This window comes from Lepisosteus platostomus, chromosome 6, assembly GCF_059453375.1.
Source record: "Lepisosteus platostomus isolate fLepPlt1 chromosome 6, fLepPlt1.hap1, whole genome shotgun sequence".
Classification (NCBI taxonomy): domain Eukaryota; kingdom Metazoa; phylum Chordata; class Actinopteri; order Semionotiformes; family Lepisosteidae; genus Lepisosteus; species Lepisosteus platostomus.
Window position 1 is genome coordinate 20,809,453 of NC_142616.1, and position 22,011 is coordinate 20,831,463.

A 22,011-nucleotide genomic window follows, 5' to 3' on the forward strand; every position below is an offset into this window, starting at 1 on the left:
TCTGTAGTGCAGTTCCATTACAAATCAGATATTAGCAAAAAAACTACAATTCTGTTAAGTCAGGCTGCCCGATTCCAGTCCTGATTCATTCCAGCTTAGTTTTTAAGAATCTACTTGAACCAATTAGCCTAATTTGATCCATTTTACAGACTTTCCCAGCTCTTCACGTGCTTCTGCTTTTAAGAAACCTAGAAAGCACGCAGTACAGTAGCCATTCAGGGCTGGCACCAGGCTGACTTGAGCCTTAGAACTCAACTCAGCAGTTCTACTGAAGTACGAAAACAGAAACTCAGCAAGCTCATCTATTGATTACAAGCCACTTCTGAAACTAAATTCCACAAATGGAGGTTTGATTTCTTGCATTTACCTTCCAAATATGGGATTTGTTGTATTTGGCCTATAGTTATCCCGGTCTTCAATCGTCTTCTTACCCAAACTGATCTTTATATAAGGATCACACTGTAAATGTAGAACAGATTTAGACATGCATCGCCAAGAGAAGCAAATAAACTACTTTGCTATTTGACAGATCAACATCCCCAACACTCTGATTCTGGATTTAGTTGCTATTACAGGTTATTAAGTATTCTTAAAGCTAACTAAGACAGGAGTACTTCTGAATGTAATCACAGTTCTTAGAACATATTTCTTTGTCCATATGCAAGAGCTAAGTCATAGCAACACGTCCATTTCAAAACTACAAGGAATAATTTAGCAGGGACTGACAACGGACTAGAAGAGGGTGAATTGTTAAAGAGATTTTGGCCAGCAAACAAGAGGTTCGGCTGAAATGACCCGAATCAGCCCCTTTGCGCATCCTGGAGTGCAGAAGACTGACCATGCCATTGTTGTCTTTGGGCTGCAGGTCGATTCCACGGATGATGTAAATCCTGACCAAGCATTCCTGCGGCCCGCTGTCCGGCAGCTCTCGGAATTGACGAGGTGGAGCTGGGACGCCAGGGTCATCTGACAGGGGGTACACTCGGAAAGAGCCCTGGGAGACAGGAGAGGCAGAAAGCACACAGCTAAGACCTACCAAAATACTAGAAGAAAATCATTACAGGAACCACAACTTTTATTTCATACTCAGTTACCACTAGATGGCAGTGATGTTCTTTAGGAATGAAAGCCAAGTACTTTTTTTCCTCCCAAGATCTTACCCAGAATTTTTGTGCATCTCCACCTTAATACAGTAGGTTCCCCAATAAGTACTAAGAGTTGGAGCAGACTTTTCCCCCATCTTCTGTCTTCCACTTTATAGGAACACAAATGCTTGATTCCACAAGCACATTCAGCATTATCCAACCTCTACCAATTTCAAAAAAAAAAATATCACATTGATTAATTGCAGTATGCACTTAACCACTTATGCAAGTCCTCAAACCTTGAATTCTCCCACCACTGTAGGGTCTTCATCATCTTCATCGGTTTTTCCCCTCTGCAGCTTAAAGGTGCTACAGAAGTCAGTCAGTCCTCGATATTCTGGAATGTCCTCAAGTTCATCATCATAGACCTAAAAAAAGGAAACTGATTATTAGACTGTCACATGTCAAATACAGTTCTGAGTGACACATATACTGTATTACACTAGTGAGTATTATATGGGGCTGAGCTTATAAGTAGGCATCTATGTAAATCACCAAATTCCTTTTGCACAGATAACCCTGCACTGTAGTAAAATAATGTTGAAAAGCTAAAGGAAAAACATTACAGCCAGCGCTGCAGTGGGACTAAAACTAACCTTTAGGCTGTCGTAGCCTTTCTGAAGGTAAGGACCACACTTCTCATGTTCTCCAATAGAAGAATAAAACTTGCTCCACCAGTCAACTGTTTCTTTCTCCTAAAAGGATGGAACGAGGTGATAAAGCACAATTAGTTTAATAATAAATGACCACCATGTTTAAAAACCACACAGGGAATAAAATGCAAGAGCAAATACAAAACCACTGTAACATTATGATGTGAAAAAATACACAGATGCACAAAAAAAATCATGCAATGTTTTTTCTGAACTCGTGACATTGTAGTCCTAGTACCGCATATCTCACTTTGTCCTGCTGGGTCAGAAAACCTGCTGCCTCGGAGGAGTAGGTTGGTGTAAGACTGAGCAGGAAGGTTTCAATTTGTGTTCTTGTTTTGAGGTGGGGAGGGATTTCTTTTAATACTCTTCCACAGTCCCTCTGGTTGTTGAAAAGTACTTCTTCCGCCCACACCCATCTGAGATTTAACATTTTTCTATTTATGCATGCTGAAGGATTTTTACAGTACGTTTAAGTCTATAGGACCTCTTACCTTTTCTGCATGCTGATGATGCAAAGGCAACAGGAAATTCCAAAATTGGGAAAGAGAAAACAACAAAATAAACAAATCAGTTCCAATACCACAAGACAAGACTGTCAATTTAAATGAAGTACAAAGAACTCTTCACCGATTTGGTTTGATTTCTTGCACTTATCTTCCAAATAAAAAGATGCAAAAGGTGACCAAATGCATCCTTAAACTGCATTAAATAAAAAGGTCTCATTGCAAGGTACATCTGTGGGTCTCTTCCTGCTAAATACAAAAAGTATCCAAGTATCCAAAAAATGATGACCAATTACCATTTAATGCAGTGTTATATTCTATTTATTACATACCTTCTTAAAGTACAGTATTCTGCCTAATTCAATGAAGACATTTATTGCAGTAAACTAACTACGCAGTGAGTAACAAGCACCAATTTGTAGAGGTACACTGGTTAAGATTTGACTGGTCTAAATCCTGTTCTTCAAGTCACTTTCAGTCTCTAATGCAATGTGAGCAGAATCTGTTGTGATTATGACAAACTACATCCATATTAGTAATACAAGATTATAATATTTAGAAACTTTGCTTTTTATTAATAACTTTTACTTGTTAGGTGCTTTACAAATAAAATATATTAAAGAGTTCAATTTGAAAGAAATGCTAAGTGAAAGGCTTATTTAAAATTACTCTCTTTCCTGGTAGCAGACTATAAGTAATTTCCCTATGGCTACTGTATCAAACAGGAGGTATGTAATTAAGTTTGTGAGCTGGTCCCAAACTCTTTCGATAGAATACCTTAATGTGGTGTTAGTACAGGAAGAGTGTTAATCAAAATCTTTATTTTGCTGTTAGGGTTTGCCTTTATACTGCTCTTACACACCAGAACCCCAACTGCTCACATTAAATTCTATGTATTTAAAACTCTTTAAACCTGGTCAGTTATTTCCATGTGGTTTTCAAAGCAGGTCTTTAAAATGTATAAAGCACCCAGTTTTCCATTTAATATATCAATATCCAGTGTAGCTCAGTTTTCACTCCCCAGCAGGATAAAAAACCCTCATACAGCAAAATGAATTCCAACCTTTTATAATAATGAAGAACCATTGCAGTTGAATCCCAGATCACTGTGATATTACCCCTGTGCTTCAGCATCATCTTACCACTGTATCATTCGCCCTATATGTGGTAGGTCTGGTGTGGGAGATTTTGGAGAGATTCATAAAAGTGCAGTTTGGAAAGGTAGTGTATGAAGTCCAAGTCAGCATTTGTATCTTTTTTGGTAGTTGATTTCTTATATATCTACAAGGTTTCAAATGCAGAGATTTTATGTACTAACAGGAAAGATCTCTGTTCCCTATCCCACAGCTCATTTGGAGATATTCTGTACAAGTTATAGAGGCGCCCATTACCAAAAACTCAAAATTGACTTCCAATCAACTGAAAGAGATTTTAAAATTGTCCTGAGGGTGTAAGCATTTTGCTGGATGTTATTTAAAACACTTGCATTTACAGTGAACACCACCTCTCCACATATGTAAATAAACCTTAATGGGAATGTGTCCATTAACAGACTGAGAATTATCATTTGAAACCCAGATATATAAAAGTATTTTCTAAAATATACCAGAAAGCCAAAATGTGCTGCAAAGGCAAAATTTTGCAGGTCTATGCATTGGACATTGAACATCATACTCACTTTCACAGCATCTTTCAATCCAAAATCCCTCTACAGAAAAAAAATCAGAAGAGAAAAGCTTTGTAACAGGAAACACCTAAAACCCAGCTGGGATACCGTCCAGGTTCTTTTATTGACCATACATACAAGACGTGCGGTTGTTGTGGCCATTTTGTTGACAGCAGCTGACATACTGTACACAAACTGCAATGTAGAATGTAAACTGTGAGAGGTAACTTAAATCCTATGGGGGGGAAAACATTACAATGGATAAGGAAACTTAGAAAAGAAAAGCTCTTCTGGAGTTCATATTCCTTCCGTTCATGAAAAAAGCCAATTTTCTATCACAAATATTGACCTTCTTATAAGGTTAACCCTTGAATGGCAGTATTTAGTAATACTTTACCTCAAAATAACCAATTTAATTTCACTGCTGTTCCATCAATATCTCCAGGCCTTTTCAGTAGGAAACATATCGTAAAAAAATAATGCACTGTTAAATGAGTAAATTAAGTAAAGTTGCTCTACCTGGGCTTCCAGCAGTGGCCTCTTGTCCTCGATGTCAATGATTACATCACGAGGGGCAGACATGAGAGCCACTGGAAAACAAGTGTTTGCCAAACATCATGGAGATGTGCATGAAGACCAGGATAGAATATCCACAGTTGGGCACTCAGGTCAAGCAGCTCACTAGCAGTGACCTCTGCGCAGACCAGAGACACTAAATCCACAAGAACCGCAGAAAACCTGAGAGTTTTATTAAGTTCTACAGTTTTGTATAAGAGCTATAAGAAATTATTTAATAGAGAAAGAGCACAGTACAAAAAAAGACGAGTAGGTGGCTTTGTAAAAAAAACTAGAATCTATGTAAAAAAACATTTTCAGGCATGTCTGTCAAAATTCTGTACCTTTTGAGGTCATTGCGAGCTCTGGCTTGGCGGTGTAGGGGTCGCAGCGGAACTCTTCCAGAGTACTAATGGTACACTGTCCCACAACCGGCTTCCGGCCAAACGGCCGATGGTCAATCACTTTAAGAATTATGGGTGGTGTGTACATTTCTTCTTTCGGTAGAAGCTGCAAAGTAGGAGATGGTACAACTTAAAAGGCATCTAAAAAATTAGAACCTGAACCTCCCATTTAACTGAAGTTGTCTGAACAGGCACTGTAGCTGCGTCAGCATGCGCTGGCTGCAAGGGAACAGGTGAAGGTTTATTCCGTGCTGAAAGGACATCAGCTGATGAATAGAGAGGATACAGAAGGAGATTTTAGCTTTCCACACCTCTCCTCTTGTTCTCCCTAAGGTTAGATACTCCCTGGCCCTTCTTACCTACTCTGTCTTTTGTTTTCCTACGACTTATTTGCTACTTTCCCTTACTCCTTCACAGCTGAAGAAGGTCCACAGTCGAAATGTTTCTTTTCCTTAGCTTTCAGCACAAATGAACCTTTACCTATTCCCTTCCATATACTGGGGTATAATTGCATACAATGCATCTACAGCACAATTGCTTTTTACAATTACTTTTTGTCTGGATGACGTAATAAATAAATCTCAAGGTTACTGCTGCTGAAGTTATAGGTAATAATGCATTCCCTCGTCTGGAGTTGATATAAAATCCAGCCACAAGATCCTCAGGACAGATATCGCCAAAAAATATTTTCCTTCACAAGCATGCTTAGTGGTGTATGGTGCGTACCACTTTCAGGAAGAGGAGTGATCCAGGGAAGTTGGGGTTCTTCTTGATGTTCTTGATGACCGCCGACTGCACGATCTCCCCACCACACTCCACGACGAGGCTCGGCGAGGTCACGGCAGCGAGCTGGTACGTCTTCATGTTGCGCAAACCCCAGGCCAGGATCTAATCAGGCCGCCAAAAAACAAACAACGCAGCACGACTTGGTGACAGTTTCAGTGGAGATGGGAGTTGAAGTGAACTGAATAGGTGAATATACAGTAGCTCTTGGGAACGATGGAGCAGAGCTGGAGCGCCTCACCTCAATGGCTGTTAACTGCACCACCGGGCGGATGCCTTGGGGTACCATGTACAGCTTCTCTCCCCTTTTGGGTGGAACGATGGGTAGATCCGACTCAGTTCCCTGTTTAATATTAAATAATAACAAACTACTTTTAGACAGCTCCTCAAAATGGCTTCTCAAAGCACAACAAAAAATACACATTGAGAGGAGAGGAGATCGTAGATAGAGGTATGGAATACAGCAGGAAAGCAAGGGGCACACAGAACTAGTTACTGTAAGTAAAAGCCCTTCTACAAAAAAGGGCTTTCATCTAGATTTGAAAGAGCTCAGGGAATACGACTCACTGATATCCTTAGAAAAATAGTTCCAGAGCTCTGGGGCATAGCAAGAGAAGGCCCTATGTCAACCATAGTGTAGACAGGTGGGGAGTAGGATGACAATAACTGTGACAGGTAGTGAGGTACTGTGGTACCAAACCATGCAGACCCTTACAGGTGAGCATAAGGATTTTGAAGTCGACACAAAAGATGACAAGATGACAGTGCAAGCACTCCAGAATAGGAGTAATGGGATCACTTGCGCTAGACCTGGTCCGGATTCTGGCTGCCAAATTGTGGACAAACTGTAGTGGACTGTATGTGGATTTAGCCAGCAAGTAGGTTACAGTAGCAAATTTGAGAAAAGATTAATGTAACGACCAGCTTTTCACAACAGTTAGTGACAACATAGGATGTAGTCAGGCAATATTTCCGAGGTGAAAGAATGATGTTTTGACAATATGTTGCACATGCGAGTCAAATGTCAAGGCTGGATCAAATATTACCCCCAAGTTCTTTAATTTTGATTGAAACTGAAGCATAGTACCATTCACCGCTAGGGTTACTACATTAGCTTTACATAGTTGATGAGGAATACCAAGAAGCAGGACTTTCAGTCTTGTTGCAGTTTAGATAAAAGAACATTTTGAGTCATCCATGTTTTTTGTCAGAGATGCAACTAGAGATAATAGAGGCAGTCACATCAGTGTCAGATTTAGCATGGACATAGATTTGAGCATCATCAGTGTAGAAATGATCATTCAGATCATGTGATCTTAATAGCTGACCAAGTGGGAACATGTAAATGCAGAAAAGTTGGGGGCCCGGTATTGAACCCTGAGGAACACGACACTAAATGAGTCCAATTTCAGAGCTAAAACCAACAAACTAAGTGACAGCAATCAATGAGGTAAGACTTGAACCTTTTAAGTGCAATGGATAAACTCCAAACACAGAGTCAAGACAAGGTTAACAACTCTCAAAAGCTGCACTGAGGTCAAGAAGAGGAAGGACAGAAAGAGAACCAGAATCAGAAGCCATGAGAAGTTTGTTGGCGACTTTAACCTGGGCAGTTTGAAGGGCTTTGAAGAGGTTTAGCTGCAAAGAGATGGTTGTTTAACTGAATTGTAACAGCACATTCTAAAATCTTTGCAAGAAAGCGTTAGATACAGGTACAAAATTGTTTACTTGTCCAGAGCCATATTTGTTTTTTCTTTGCACAGGGTTAAGAACAGTCTTGATGGTCTTTCGTACCACATCAGTGCTCAAGGACTAAATTTCTTATATTGAGGACAATGGTGCAAAGCAGTGAAACAGGTTTGAAATAAAGCGGTGGGAATGGGATCTAATAGGCAGGAGGTGGATTTCATATGCGAAACTGAGGCATGGAAGAGAAGCAATAAAGTTAAGCAATCAGGGAGGTGAGGAGCTAACGTGTTGTAGAGAGAATGCGATACTGGATCTTTGTCGATCTTGGAGCTAAAAAATAAGAAGTTTGTTAAAATGCAGACTGAAGACTAGTTTCCATTAACATTTAAATATTCCAAACCATGCCATCTCTGTAAGTGTCCCAATATACCTTTTTATTGCCTACAATAATTTTAAAGCGCCATTAAATGGACAAATTTCCATGCAGCATAAAAATAAATTTTGACAATTCCTGGAGCCAAGTACTGTACCGTGTTCTTCAGGATGAGTTCGGCTGCCACAAGCACTTCTCCAGCTCTCTTGCCCTTGTACATAATGGGATACCAAAGCAGTTTAGGGGCCACATCCGTCCCAGGATTGAGCTTCACCATGGGGGGACACATGCTCCTGCCCAGGGCCTCGTCCTTGCCCTGGTGGGTACAGAGAAGAGACAATTATACATAGAAGGAGCTCATAGGCCAGCATCACACCATTAATTAAAGCACAGGGAGGAGGAGATCACAACAGCTACCTGAATTAAAAAAAGATCTGTTATATCAAATACTTCTTAGACCTTAAACAGATCCTATTTGTCTGCTTTTCAGAGCTGCAGGACATTGAGCTCCAAGGAAAGTAATCTAAAATGGAAGCATGCGAGCCATTTGACGAAGTGCAATAAGTTTAAGAAGAACTGCACCAGGAGGGCAGTCTATCACTAGATCCTCCTGTTCACATTCCAACTCGGGCTACATTCTCACTGTCCTGGCAAATCAAAAGTAGCATCATTTTTGATCGTCATGTTTTTCTGAAAAAAGGGCGGAGACACCTTACCACTTGGTCAGAGTCATAGAGCTCCATGACCACATAGGGAGGGTTTTGAGAAACAGCCTGGGGGTCTCCATATATTTCCACATCATTGAAGATGAGGGTCTGGTCCCATGTGGGGTTCAGAGTAGCTTTTATTATCTCCGTTTTTTTACTTAGATGTAAAAATGATACATGGGCATATGGATCTGTACAACACAGAAAATTAAAAGTCATGAAATGTACAAAAAGGTCAATTTTAAATACCCCCCCAAAAAAATTAAAACATCAATTCAACAGGCCTAACACACAATTAGGCTGGGATATCAATTCAAAATCTCCATACTGCTTAAACTGTCATTCTAACATTGCTTGTATAGTTCAAAGAACACACCTCTTATTCAGTTAAAGAAACATACAAAAACAAAAGGACATAATATGACAATAGATGTACAGGTATCTTATCTTCATGTAATCCAAATCGCTCTATATCGTTTGTATAAGTACATTTTTTTTATATACATGTTAATACCAGTTCTTACCTGAGAAACTGTCTTTATCCATGGGCAAAAGACTTCTAGCCTGGTAAATATAGACTCGCAGGTGGTAAACAAAAGATCCTGTATAAAGAATCCAATTCAAAATCAAAAGTGTAAACAGCACTATGTAAGATAATTCTAGGATATTAGCTGTATTTGCTGAAGTGTTGATTGTTCAGTTATAACGGTCTGCAGAAACTTCCATTATCCTTTATTTAATATCCTCTTACCTCTCTAGTAGAAGAGAGGTGGACACAATATTTGCAGAGATTAGCAGTCTGTGCCAGGAAGAGAAAGTTTTGTAAACTGTTAGATGACCCACAACAAGGACTTACTGTCAAAGTTGCAGGAAACAGTGGGTGTGTTGGCACCAAACAGGGATGTAGCACTTTCCTTTTTTGAGCCCTTCTCTTCCTCATCAATTCCCTAAATCGAAACATGAAAAAGGATGATCTTGTGTTCTATGCAAAGCACCATGCGAGTGCAAGGAATTCATTCATTTTTGCCGTACCATCACCTAAAAACTGCAAATTAAGATACTCTTAAATGCATAAAGCAGACTAGACAAGCTAAAACACATTACTATAACTTCCACACATGGGATACGTTATGATAATCAATTCAAAACTGTACACAAGCTGGGCTCATTTGCTTGCATTTTTACTTGATGTTGCACTTACAAGAGCCCCTTCCAGTTTAAAGATGGCAGAGGCGCCCAGGCGACCGGAGGGAGCCATTCTTCTCCTCCACCGGCGGCGCCGGAATGTGTCTGAAGTCCGCTCCTTGCTGTGGAACTTCCAGCCAATCAGGGATGAGTATTCCCAGCCCTCTGGATCTCCGAGAAGTTTCTTCTGTTGATCAGTAAAGCCGAGACGCATCAAAACCAGTTGCAAAAGTGAGGAGGAAAACCACTCTTTTGCACATTTTGTATTTGCTTCATTATTCTATTAAAATATAAAATGTTTAACTTCTTACATTAACTTTGTATCAATTGCACTTTAAGCACATCCAGGTACTGTAGCCACAGAAGGAAACATTGTTATGTGTGGATTTTGTTTTCTTTTTCGGTGGCAGTTCAAAAATAAAATTGTACTGCATTCTCCCTCCGTTTCAGAAGAAAAAGAAGAGAAACTATCAGATTATCAAAGCCTTTCTTGATCGGAATTACGTAGTGTACTATGTAGTACTATGTACTACAGTTTGTGGACATATAGCTTCACGTCACATGAACCTTGACAGATAAACTAACAGTTCATTGAGATGTTTAAAGTTACCTCTGTTGGCATCTGAGCATTGCTGACTTTCTTGCGAGGTCTGATCATTCTTTTCCTGCGGTGAACATGGTACATCTTCTCAGCTGGCACCCAGGACTTGGGTTTGTCATCAGGGGGGATCGTTACTCCATATTCCCAGCCTACAGCCACATACATTAATTACAGTTAACCTTGTATAATTAAATATTTTCTATCATTAACTTTACTACGAGTGCATTTAAAGCAGGAGGTACATCTTTCAGCAAAGGATGGTGGGAGTCTTGAACAAACCACCCAGCTGTGTTGTTGAAGCCAATAACCTGGCTTCCTTCAACAAATGGCTGCATGATATTCATGGATAAATTTGCTGTTAACTACCAAACAGGCCCAGTGGGCCAAATGGCCTCTCATTTGTAAACTTTCCTATGTTAAGATGTATATTCCCAATAGGTCTTATGTAACAGCAGGTTTAAAGAGTTAAGGAACCTCTTAAGTAATTGACATGACGTTTGTCTTCAATGGATCTACTTAAAGCAGGATTAGTTTTTCACAGCAAATCAGTTCAGGGCATCATTCTTCACCTTTTTCATCCACAGCACGGTTTATATCGTAGCTCCATTCATCCTCCCACTTCCAGCCTGGGGGGCACTCAATCTCCTGTGGTCCTTGGGCCTTCTCCCCATTCTGTCAAAATACCCAATTGACTTCTGTAAGACTGCAACAGTCTTGGCACCGTGTATCTTTTTGTTCCTCCATGAATGGACTGCTCATTTTTTTTTATAAATGTATAAAGAAACTACCATTTTCACCATTTGCCCCTCCCCAACCAATACGTAATTGAAATCAATTTACCAAACCATTCAAAGACAAGAGAACAGGAAACACATTCCGCTTAAATAAAGAAACAACTTCCATGATTATGAACTACAGTACAGCCATTTCTGAGCTACATGAATAGCAGTTCTTACTCAGTGCACAGAATTTCTTGATACAGCATTTGCCAGTGAGTGTGAGGAGCATGCGTGTGGTGAACAGAACTCCTTCACCCACCCCACTGTAGGAGCTGGAAATATGTAGAGTTCACTTTTGTTAACGCATTGGAGTGTGTTTGGTTAACCAACAGTACAACCCAAACCTCTTATCTAAAAAGGACACAGTTGAATAATAAACGGGTGCACTAGAAGATGCTCACCACATCCGTGAAGGGAACCTCTGCTTGTTTCCACTCTCCCCCAGGGAACCGAGTCTCATTCTGGAACACCTCATCGATGAAATCGGAGTGGCCAGCATCAGCTTCAGTCAGCATCCTGCAGGTCAGAGACACGTCAGTACTTCACTCACTGCAGTTTCAAAGAGAATTGGGCCCTGCTGCACACAGAATTGCTGCCAAGAACAAAATCCATGACAATGAACTAAAATAGGGTTAATAAGCCAACCACATGATCAATTGTTAAAATGCCAGCAGGATTCCTTTCCCTGTTATTTTAGGTGAGGAGATGCTCAACCACAGCACCCTGTTCTCTTACAAAACTTAAAAGTTGGGCATTTCCCCTGTGCCCCTCTACCTCAATATGAAGGTGGCCAGCTCAGCCCAGTCCATCATTGGAGTACAGCTCCCCTCTATTTCAGACATTTTTACTCCTCACTGCCTCAGGAAGGCTGGATGTATCATTTAAGATACCAGTCACCCTGGTTCCTCACTTTTCACACCCCTTCCCTCTGGTAAGCATTATAGGAGCATAAAGGCACAAACGTCCAGACTCAGACAATTTCTTCCCACAAGCTGTCACAATACTGAACTCTACCCCTACCACTGGCTCACATTGATGTGTTCTTTTTTTTCCTCTAAGATGTACAGTATGTTATTTAACTTGTTGTTGCTGCTGCCGTTGTCCTGCGTTTTTGTTTTTGCCATATCCTTAATGTCTTGTATAAGAGCAGACATGCAAATAAGCATTTAATTGCACTTGTGCATATGACAAACTAAAACTGAACTGAAATCTCTTTCAATAGCTGAAAAATGATTTTCAAGGCAGCAGCCCTGATAAGATCGCGCCTTTAATCAAAATATAGGATTCAGCTTGAGCAAGTGAAGGAGACTTCAGGAAACTTGGCTCACGTTTTCTCTGGGTCCACAAACCAGTCCCCCTCCCACTCCCAGCCCTGAGGAGGCAAGAAGCTCTCGCGCTTCAGCTTAATCTTCCCGGTGACATCGGAAAATTTGTGACGGTTTAGGAGACCAGTGGTGCCCCACTTCCCGAAGACGAGAGCCTGGTTTTCATACTGTTGGGTAAAAGAGGAGAAGAAAAAAAGCAGAATTATAGTAGGTACACATCCTTTAATGTTCACCTAGAAGTCTGATGAAATGTGCTTCTCGAAATTCATTAACAACTAAGTCAATTAAATCCATCCATTTAAACTTCAACAGGAAAATATTACTTGGCACAGCACCTTTGTTAAACAAGCACAAAATTCACAGATACATGCATGGACAAGGTTTTTTAGTATTTATATATGATAAACCTAACAGTGGACCAATAAATTAATAACTAAAGATATGTAAGTTTCAAATCCTTTCGTTGGTTTAGGCTTGAAGTTCAGGGGAAGTTTGCTTAACAAAATAATAACCCTCCTCTTGCCCAAAGATTTAAAGGATAAGTGTTTAACATTTATATGTATTTAAATAGCATTGGCATAATGCAATACTTTTAAAACACCTACCAGTTCTGCAAACACACTAAACGTTCCTTCTGAAAACGAATTGAATTTCTTTTCGTTTGCAGACAAACCAAGCCACATGTTGATGCGTAACTGAACAGGGATCTTCAGGCCTTTGTTACTGTCCATTGGGTACTGAAAGGCAGATTGTTACAACAGGTTTCAGTCAACCAGCCTGCACTTTACAGGAAACAATATGGAAATACGTTGTTGCTTTCTTTCTATAATGTGAAAAAGTTAAAATAAAACTTAAATAAGCAGCAGAGTTATGCTGTGCCACCCAAAAAACATTATATGCCATCCTTAAGGTCAAATAGTCTGAATACCTGCATGAAGATGGTTTGGGTTTTCCCACAGAATTTTCCATTGGCATGTTCACTGTGGGTGGAGTACAGGATCTCGTGAGCAGGAATGCGTGTGTAGGCCACCCTCTTCTCCCCACGCAGCATCCAAATGATCACATCCGGCATGCTATTCTGTGGCTGTGACCAGAGAGATTTTACAAGTTTTAGATGTAATGGAAACAGTTAAAAGGCAACTGTAAAGTTACTTTTGTATTTCCGGGTTAGAAAGAAGCAACATTGATAAGTGCATTTCATACCACAATGAAAGCAAAATGTACATAGTAACATGTAAAACTTCCAATTTCATCACAACATAGAATAGATTTCCAGGTATGCACAGCACCATATTGCTGTGATTGTCTGCAATACAGAACGAAGCAACAACTTCTGGTGATGTGAAAAAGCTCTGTTACATTGTAAACAAGCAGGCTTGTGAATACATCTCTTTTAATAATAGAAATATAGAATAATAGAAATATTGCTCTCAACCTCAAGAAGGTTTTGCTGACAAATATTACTTACTTCCTAACTCATGCCGAGTTGGCACATTTCTGTGGTGAAACTGCTGCACAACCTGTACTCATTCGCATCACATTAATCATGACAGTGACTAGCGAGCAGGAAGGGCCGGTTGAAGTCGCGGTTCTCATGAACTCTCGCACCCCCCTGTGGCGAGACCACTGGTTTGCGACAATACGACGACCATACAGTACTTTCACAAAGTTTACGGTTTTGTGCTTAATTCGATGTTTGTAAAAACTGAAATGATGGTATCACAAAATATTTTGTTAGCGAGATTTAATAACCGGTCCGAGAAATTAGGACTGCAGTTCCCCTTTCAGGGTCATAGACACTAAGGATTTTTACACCGTGGTTACGACAAGCTACTTGCCTCTTCTGCCACCTGCTTTAAGCTCTCCAGCCATTCCTCGATGTCTACCAAAGTGGCCTTGACGTCCGTCGCCTCCTCCTTCATGCGCTGGGCTCCCTGGAGGATACTCCCTATCGTGCTGTCGCGCAGCTTCTTGATCTGAATGTCCAAGTTAGTGAGATTGGGCTTTCCTTCCATTTCTGGCAACCTGAAGCTACGATACAAAGAAAAAATAAACTCTGTAAAAAACATAAATGCTTGCACCCCACACAACTGGCACTTCTGTGAATTTACCTGCAACTCAAAATCTCAATGACAGCTGAACAGCTGCAAATTAATCGATGGTTGTCCTAACAGGAAATAAAGAGCAAAAACAGCTCCACACTAGAAGAATCTTTCAAAGTATCTCAACAATGTTATTGTAATTATGAAGTGACACTTTCTTATTAAAGCACTTTTTATATCAGACTAAAAAAATACAAAACATTTTCAGTTTCACAGTCTTACGTGCTCAAGTCCTCAATGAGCTGATTGACAAGTTTCAGCCATATCTCTGCCTGACGAGTTTCTGACATTTTAGCCTGAAGGGCTGTCTTCAGGGAGGTGATGTTGGATTGCTGAAACAGACGAATTAGTACAACTAGTTCAGTTGTGAGGGGCCAAGCTAATAAACATTGGAATTTAATGTTAACGCACGCTTAAGAAATAATTTACAGTTTTGTTCTGCATGTGATCTACCACGTGCAACGTTACATTAATAGTGCCGAGTCCCACAGCAATTTAACATGCAAAACAAATTTTCAGATCCCTACAACAAGTACACAGAAATATACATACATTTTCTATCCATAGACTTTTGTTTTATTAATAAAGATCTTCTCACCAGCCGCTCAGCAATATAAAGAATAATGTTCACAGAATCCAGCCTGTGACTGATGTCCTCCCAGTAGGAATTCAGAATAACAACTGGTTTTGAGTCAGACCATGGTAAGTAGTAGTAGAAACTGCCTATTTAAAAAAACAGAAATTGGCTTTACAACAGAAATAATTGCGTATTCTAAATTGTATGTCTCCCACAATTTGGTTCTGCGTACACATGGGAGAATGAGGAAGTGTAGGCAGATTCCTCTGAACCCCCCCATCATTTTTTAATATGCTTATGTTTTTAATATGCCTTGTTTGGGAGATCCAGTGCCAGCTGGAGAAGAGGCTACAAACGTTCACCAGCCCTGACTAATGCAGACTCGAACCTGTGATCAGAGACCTCAACCTGTTCTCAAGTAAGCACTTTTACCCATTGAGCCACTCAGGAGGCCCCTTTGGAGGTTTGTATGTATATCCATCAGGTAGTGTTTATACGTGATTATTTGCTTTTATCCAACTCATTCTGAACTGAAATGCACCTCATGTTTAGCCCACGCTTCATTCTAGCGGTATTCAAGTTCTTACCGTCGAACACGGCACAGCTGTACCAAGTAGTAGACGCCAGTGGCTTGCACGTTAAATCGAACTTGTTGCCATAGTTGCCAATGCTCACTTCAAACTGTACAGGCTCTCCGATTTCCTGCAACATGCTGGCTGTGTGAAAAACAGCACACAAGCTGTACTTCCTCCTTCGCTGGTACTTCTACAGGCAAAACCAAAAAAACTGGATAAACAGCCTGCTGCAAAAACAGGTGTTTGGTTCAGAAACAATTAAGCATGTCAAATATTTATTCAAAATCCTCAAAGTAAAGACCAAGTCAGCCTCACAGACTTATTCAGAATAAACAGTGCAACACAAACCAGAAGCACTTCTTTACAAAAAGTGAAAGCTATGAAGAAGTGGACATGAAAACTAATTACATGAGGCACTTCTTTAGAAAAGGGCTGTGGGAGTCTGGAACAAGTTGTTATTGAAGTTAATACCCTGGCGTCTTTCAAGAAACAGCTAGACCAGATCCTCAAGTCAATTAACCTCCAGCTACTAAATAAGCCAGAAGTACCCAATGGTCTGCTCTCGTAAGAAAACTTTCTTATGTTTCTGAAACATATTTGGACAGATCTGCAAACATTTAATAAAGATCAAAGAGCGTTACAATTACACCGCTAAAAAGGTCACAGGGTAAAAATGTTCTGCCCTGTGTCAATACCTGAGTCACCAAGATGTCGTCACTAGGAATGTCTTCAACTTTTTTTTCAGCTTTTCCATCAAGCTTAGTAGTGAGTTCAACCAAGATTCTTCCTCGATAGGCAACCCCCTCATCCTGCCAAAGGAAAAGCAGAGAACATGCGTTTGTAAAATTGACAGCCACCTTATATTCGTACATTTCAGATACAGCCATCTTCTGTCTCTATATTTTGATATTGCATTGCTATTAATATGCACACATTTATGTTTTTTTTAAAAAGGGGGCATTTCGCATCACTAACCACTTCACAGTTGTCAGTTTGCAATGATATGGATGACTGCATAGCACACTATTGCACCTAGGTGGCCTCTCCAAGGCTGTGCTCCACAAAACCCCATGAGAATGACAGTTCCCAGAAAAATAAATGTACAACTCAATCCCGAGAATTCAAATTAGGCTTCTATGCATTCATATACTTCTGATTTTGTAGAAGCACGTGGTGACTGCTATATAAGTTTTATTAAATGTAGCATACACAAAATATTTGTATACACAATTATATTTGAAGATTTAGTTGAACAATTTTCCTCCATGTACCAATGTGTAAAATAAGGTTAATGTCTACTTCAACAATTTGAAGCATAAAATCTTTAAGTTTATATGTTTTATAAACTCACCTTCCCAAAATTTAACTCATCATATGGGTCAGGAAGACCAGTGTACTCTCTTGGACTCCCATACAGGTTAATATAGCATGGGCCAAAAGCAGGCAGAAATCCCACTTCTGACTCCCCTGTGTTCACTGAAAAAAACAAGTGGTATGAGCCAAGGGTTCATCTTGAAACCGGTGCGCTGGTTTGGTTAGAAGTAGCAGGAGCACTATCATTAAGACAATGAACACTGTTTGTGCTGTAAAAGGTGGTAAAAATTGTGATTTACTATGAAATCACTCTAAAGGCTTTTAAAAATTTCCAGTATTCATGCTTCATGTTTTAAAGCTCCCAAGACCCACTTCCAATACTACATTTATTTTTTTTAATGGATCATCTGCAATAAACAGATCAAGGGGGCACAAATACAAATATTTTACATTTACAGTTGTTGCACCAAAGTCAAACATTTTCCCTGAAGAAATTAAACCTGGGACTTGAATTTACAGTTTTAAAAGCACATTAATGTCATTCAAAAAAAAACTGTACATTGCATCTAAATTATTTTTGTTTCTTCCACAGACATTGATGTCTCAAAATCCTGAACCTTGCCCATCAAGCTGTAAAGCCTAGAACCTACTACACACAAAATACATGTTCATTCTGCTGAATGCTTGAAATATGTTAAATAAAGCTCCTGTCAAGGGTTAGTGTGTTAAATTGAACCACGGTGATACTACAATAAAAGTAAAAAACATTTAAAAATCGGCATGCACAGAATTGTTTTCTGCATGAATTACACAATGTGTCAAAACTCCCATGAGAAAAGGAGCACATTAGCTAGATCTCATTTGATCAAGCAGACATCCATCACAGAAGACGTTTTCTTCAAACAACTGCACAAACTGCTGCAGGTGAAAGACTTCTTGCTATAAGGAAACATTCACTGACATTATCATAATGCATTGGCAGATGTGGATCCAAAAAGCTTACTCTGGGAAGTTAAAAACAAACCACACGCACACAGGCACACAGTATGTAAAACTTTAGGCCAGCAAGAAGGGTCACCTGTAGAACAGCAAGTGCACCACTGTTTTGCCAATTAAGAGCGGTTTTAAAGGTACATACTGTAGGTAAATTCACTAGCCTAAAGGTTCTACATAGTTCAGAAGAAGTGAAGTCAATGCAATGAAGTAAGGAGTAAGTAAATCAGCCAAGGTTAAATGTTTGCTTAGGCACGAGGTAACCCTTTAAGTGCTGAGGTTTTTTGCATGGAAACTAAAATAAATTTAAATTGTGTAGACCATCTGAAAAGGGATCTTAACCTAAAAGGTGTTAAAATACTGTTTTTGTTCCCACCCAGAATGTTTTATTGATATGGTACCTTGAATTATTGGATACAAATCTTATGTTTGGAAAGATATTTACATACATACATTCTGTCATAATTGTCATACATTCATGTTCTAATGATAAGGTTAAGTTCATTGAGAGAACCAATTCTGACAATAATGAAAGACAACATGCAGCCCTAAGACTGATGTCAAAAACCCATGAGGTGGTGTTAACAAAAACCTGCAACTCTAACTGATGTAGAATGATTTTGTTCACAAATGGAAGCAAGAAATTTCCACTTGCATGTACACAACTGTGCTGAGCATAAAAACATGGCCTGCAGTAAAGACAGGCAGACTGAGTTTATAAAACTCTGAATATTCACATACTCAGCAAAATCCCTTCTGCCATCTGGAAAAAAAACATCTTAGAAACAGAGAAGATTTCTGAATAATGTCTAAGTAATATGATGATACTAAATGTACTGTGCGCATGTATTTTTAAATTAAAGAAACACAGACTATATGGTGTTGGGGTCATTTCTATTTTTTTCATTCAAACTAGTTTCCAGTTTGATGAATGTAAAAAAAGGATCTTTAGAAATGTCGTACTTAAATGACCCCCTTTTTTTTTTCTTTTATTCAGGCTGTGGGGTTAATAAAACAAGGCACCCTTCTCGCCTTGTTTTATTCAAATATACAGGCTGTACCTCAGAATTCAAAGGGTTAAAAAATTCAAGATAGTTTCACAGATGTTGATTAGCATTAGTCCTAAACTCGCTCGCTTACCTAAAACATCAATAGGTGCCAGCATTCCAGGATTAGTGCTAACTAGGGTCTGTGAAACCACTTGGTTCACTAGCAAAAGCTGAAGAGAAGTGGAATCTACGCAGATCAGAGTTCTATATTTCTCCAGTGCTTAAAACCACTTTGGACATCACAACTAAGGTGCCAATGTTTCCTTTGCAAGGCCCTGAGATATGTTTTTTCAGGGATACTGTTTCAATTAATTTTCTGTACACAGACTACGCTGTGAAATTACAATCTCAGGTGAATAAATTACAGCCAGTTTTAGTAGGTGCCACTCTTCCAGTCAGAATTACACTCACAGATTTAACTACCATATGCCAAAATGCTGGATTTACTCTGGTTGGTTATACTATGAGCACTGAAAGGCAACTCTTTCTGATAATATGAATAATGAAAGATTTTAGCACTGGATAATACATAAAAGAATTCAACCACAAACTGAACCTTCAGATGCTGGAGAAGCCCCATATCTTGAATGCAACTCTATCCCAAAAAAGAAAAAAAAACAAATGCAGTGAACAAACTAATGGAATACATTTGAGGTCCAATTTATAAATCAAATCGACACCAGGTATTAAACGAATTCACATAATTTAAAAGTTTAACTTTCCTGTATGCAAATGAAGTAATTTTTTCTCTGTCCCTTTTTAGGATTTTGCAACTCTGAACTTTCATCTTAACAAACATACACAAACATTTGGTTATATACTGAAACACTGACATATTACGATCATTATACCTTGTTGATGTCCGTATACATTAAAAGTGATAAAGCTAACCCTTTCCTTACCATAGCTGCAATTGATAATTAGAGGACTGATCTGTAATTTGTCAAAACACTGTACTATCTATAGGTTTTTGTATACATGCTCATGGCCAGACATTCAACACATTTCTTGTTCAGAATCCAATACATCAGAAATAATTCCAGCCAGAGTCCTGGCGGTTTTATAGGTGATTAGTAATCAGATCCATTCTGGGATTTAAGGAATGTCCTACCCTGACAGGGTCAAGAAACAGAGAAGACCACAAAGACTCCAAACAATCAAAAGCATCAGCAGGCACTGACAAAGTCTACTCAGCAGACTTCTTCAGAATGACAAGTCAAATAAACCAGAGGGCAAGAGTGGAAACCAGGTGGATGTGCATTTAAAACAGGGAACAGACACTGCTCTGCAAAAACGTTTGTGAGAGTATGGAACAGGCTACCCAGCCCTGTTGAAACTCAGGCCTGGCTTCCTTCAAGAAATGGCTGGATGAGATCCTTTTATCAATTAACTACTAATTTCCACAGGGGTAAGATGAGCCAAACGGCCTCCCCATTTGTGAATTTTATGTTCTTATGATGTTTGATCTGCAGCAAAGGGGCATCTGTCTTCATATTCACATCATTAGATCGGGATTAAAAAGAAAACCTAAAATTAAAATTAAAAAGTATCCTGCATCCCTGGGACCAGTCCAACTGCTTGGACTGTTCACGATAAAATATTACAGACTCCTTAAAACAAAATGTCATTTTCATGCAGACAATTTCACAAAGAAATCAACAGGACAGGGGTGGGCAGTATTTAATTTCACCACAGGTAAAACAGAAAATATTAAAATTAGTTAAAAAGTAATGTTTTATCTCAAAGTAAACCACCACTGTACCATTATCTATATTCCTGATGCAATCTGATTAGCATTAATCCTTGACTACAAACTTAAACACCAGTTTTCATCTTCAAAGGGACCTTACCTTCAACTTCACCACCAGAGGAAGCTATTTTAGACAGCTGTAAATACGTTGTTCCTACTGTATCATTTCTAGTCAGCCGATCCCTGTGTGAGAGACCAATAATGCATTTAAAGTTCTGCACACTTAGGAGTAAAGAAAACATGCTAAATCAATAGTTTGTGTAACCCCCTCCTTTATACACTTTGTAAAAATCCCTTACAGATGGAGGTCAGTACTACACTGCCAAAGAAATCCCAGAGACACAGAAAGGCCTGCAAACACGACTAACTATTTCCTCAAGTCTTGAAATGAGAGCCTGTTTCTTTAAGAAAATTTTGGCTGTGTCCACCTTCACACAATCAGATGGGGAACATCTCGCAGAAAACATTTTCTGTATTTTCAGTCTCGGTTATATGGGCTGGTCTCCTGTTTCCAACTGCCATTGACCTAGCACTGAATTAGAAAGAAGCCCAGAGATTTTTGTCAAGTAAGTTTGTTTCTCATTTCCAGTTCTTAGTTCTTAAGCCTAAGTGTTAAATAACTTAGTTTCTAAAGAATAAAACTATTTAAGGAAAAACACAACATACCAGTCAAAAACAGTCAATTTGATACGTTCACAAACGGAGGGGAACTGCAATATAAGGAAAAATTTGTATACAACACAAAATTGATTAGATAATTACGGTGATAACAGAACATTAAAAGCATATGTATTGTCATGTTCTAAAAATGACCTAATAATGTTTTGGTATCGTGCAAGGCTTTTCTGAAGAAATCTGAACCAGCTGCGGTTTTCTGATCACATTTAATAGCATTACACTCTTACCTTGGCCTGCACATTGATCAGCTGGTTCCATTCTGGGTTGGCATTCTTCTCCACAATCTTAGTGCACAGCTACATCAGAAAGAAATACTAAATGTTTCTTTTTCTCATACAATCATTGCAATCAGATAACAGATGCTGACATGTTTGCTGTGACCAAATTAAACACCTTTATCAACAACAGAACTGTCTTGGAGATGTTAAAAGGTGTTTGAGACCATAATCTATTAGAGCCTCCGTACATGCCTGCTCCAATATGTAACCCTGACCAACTATGTCTCCCAGTTAAGACGGAAAGAACAGACAAAAGACCTACCACCTCTGTTTCACAATATCGGCTCTGCTCTAGTGCCAGAAATCACAAAGCTCTAGTGCTGC

At 39.3% G+C, this 22,011-nt stretch overlaps 1 protein-coding gene across 4 annotated transcripts in view; it reads right to left on the minus strand.

Moving 5' to 3' along the window:
* myofl (myoferlin like) overlaps positions 1–22,011 on the minus strand; it is a 50,537-nt gene that overhangs the window by 6,614 nt on the left and 21,912 nt on the right. Inside the window, exons 14-44 of one of the 4 annotated variants that reach the window (XM_088634717.1) lie at positions 21,637–21,705; positions 21,398–21,441; positions 20,832–20,914; positions 19,538–19,576; positions 16,977–17,101; positions 16,321–16,434; positions 15,638–15,815; positions 15,072–15,196; positions 14,696–14,805; positions 14,210–14,402; positions 13,300–13,455; positions 12,977–13,108; positions 12,375–12,538; positions 11,448–11,562; positions 10,837–10,939; positions 10,277–10,416; positions 9,683–9,853; positions 9,338–9,428; positions 9,006–9,083; positions 8,491–8,672; positions 7,932–8,090; positions 5,954–6,055; positions 5,656–5,817; positions 4,870–5,035; positions 4,490–4,560; positions 3,983–4,012; positions 2,293–2,304; positions 1,742–1,840; positions 1,385–1,513; positions 839–994; positions 368–459 (exon numbers count right to left, since the gene is read on the minus strand). In XM_088634717.1, the coding sequence (XP_088490843.1) occupies positions 368–459; positions 839–994; positions 1,385–1,513; positions 1,742–1,840; positions 2,293–2,304; positions 3,983–4,012; positions 4,490–4,560; positions 4,870–5,035; positions 5,656–5,817; positions 5,954–6,055; positions 7,932–8,090; positions 8,491–8,672; positions 9,006–9,083; positions 9,338–9,428; positions 9,683–9,853; positions 10,277–10,416; positions 10,837–10,939; positions 11,448–11,562; positions 12,375–12,538; positions 12,977–13,108; positions 13,300–13,455; positions 14,210–14,402; positions 14,696–14,805; positions 15,072–15,196; positions 15,638–15,815; positions 16,321–16,434; positions 16,977–17,101; positions 19,538–19,576; positions 20,832–20,914; positions 21,398–21,441; positions 21,637–21,705 (3,590 nt within the window). The remainder of the gene's footprint in view (positions 1–367; positions 460–838; positions 995–1,384; positions 1,514–1,741; positions 1,841–2,292; positions 2,305–3,982; positions 4,013–4,489; positions 4,561–4,869; positions 5,036–5,655; positions 5,818–5,953; positions 6,056–7,931; positions 8,091–8,490; positions 8,673–9,005; positions 9,084–9,337; positions 9,429–9,682; positions 9,854–10,276; positions 10,417–10,836; positions 10,940–11,447; positions 11,563–12,374; positions 12,539–12,976; positions 13,109–13,299; positions 13,456–14,209; positions 14,403–14,695; positions 14,806–15,071; positions 15,197–15,637; positions 15,816–16,320; positions 16,435–16,976; positions 17,102–19,537; positions 19,577–20,831; positions 20,915–21,397; positions 21,442–21,636; positions 21,706–22,011) is intronic. The other 3 variants (XM_088634719.1, XM_088634718.1, XM_088634721.1) reach the window with 3 other exon arrangements.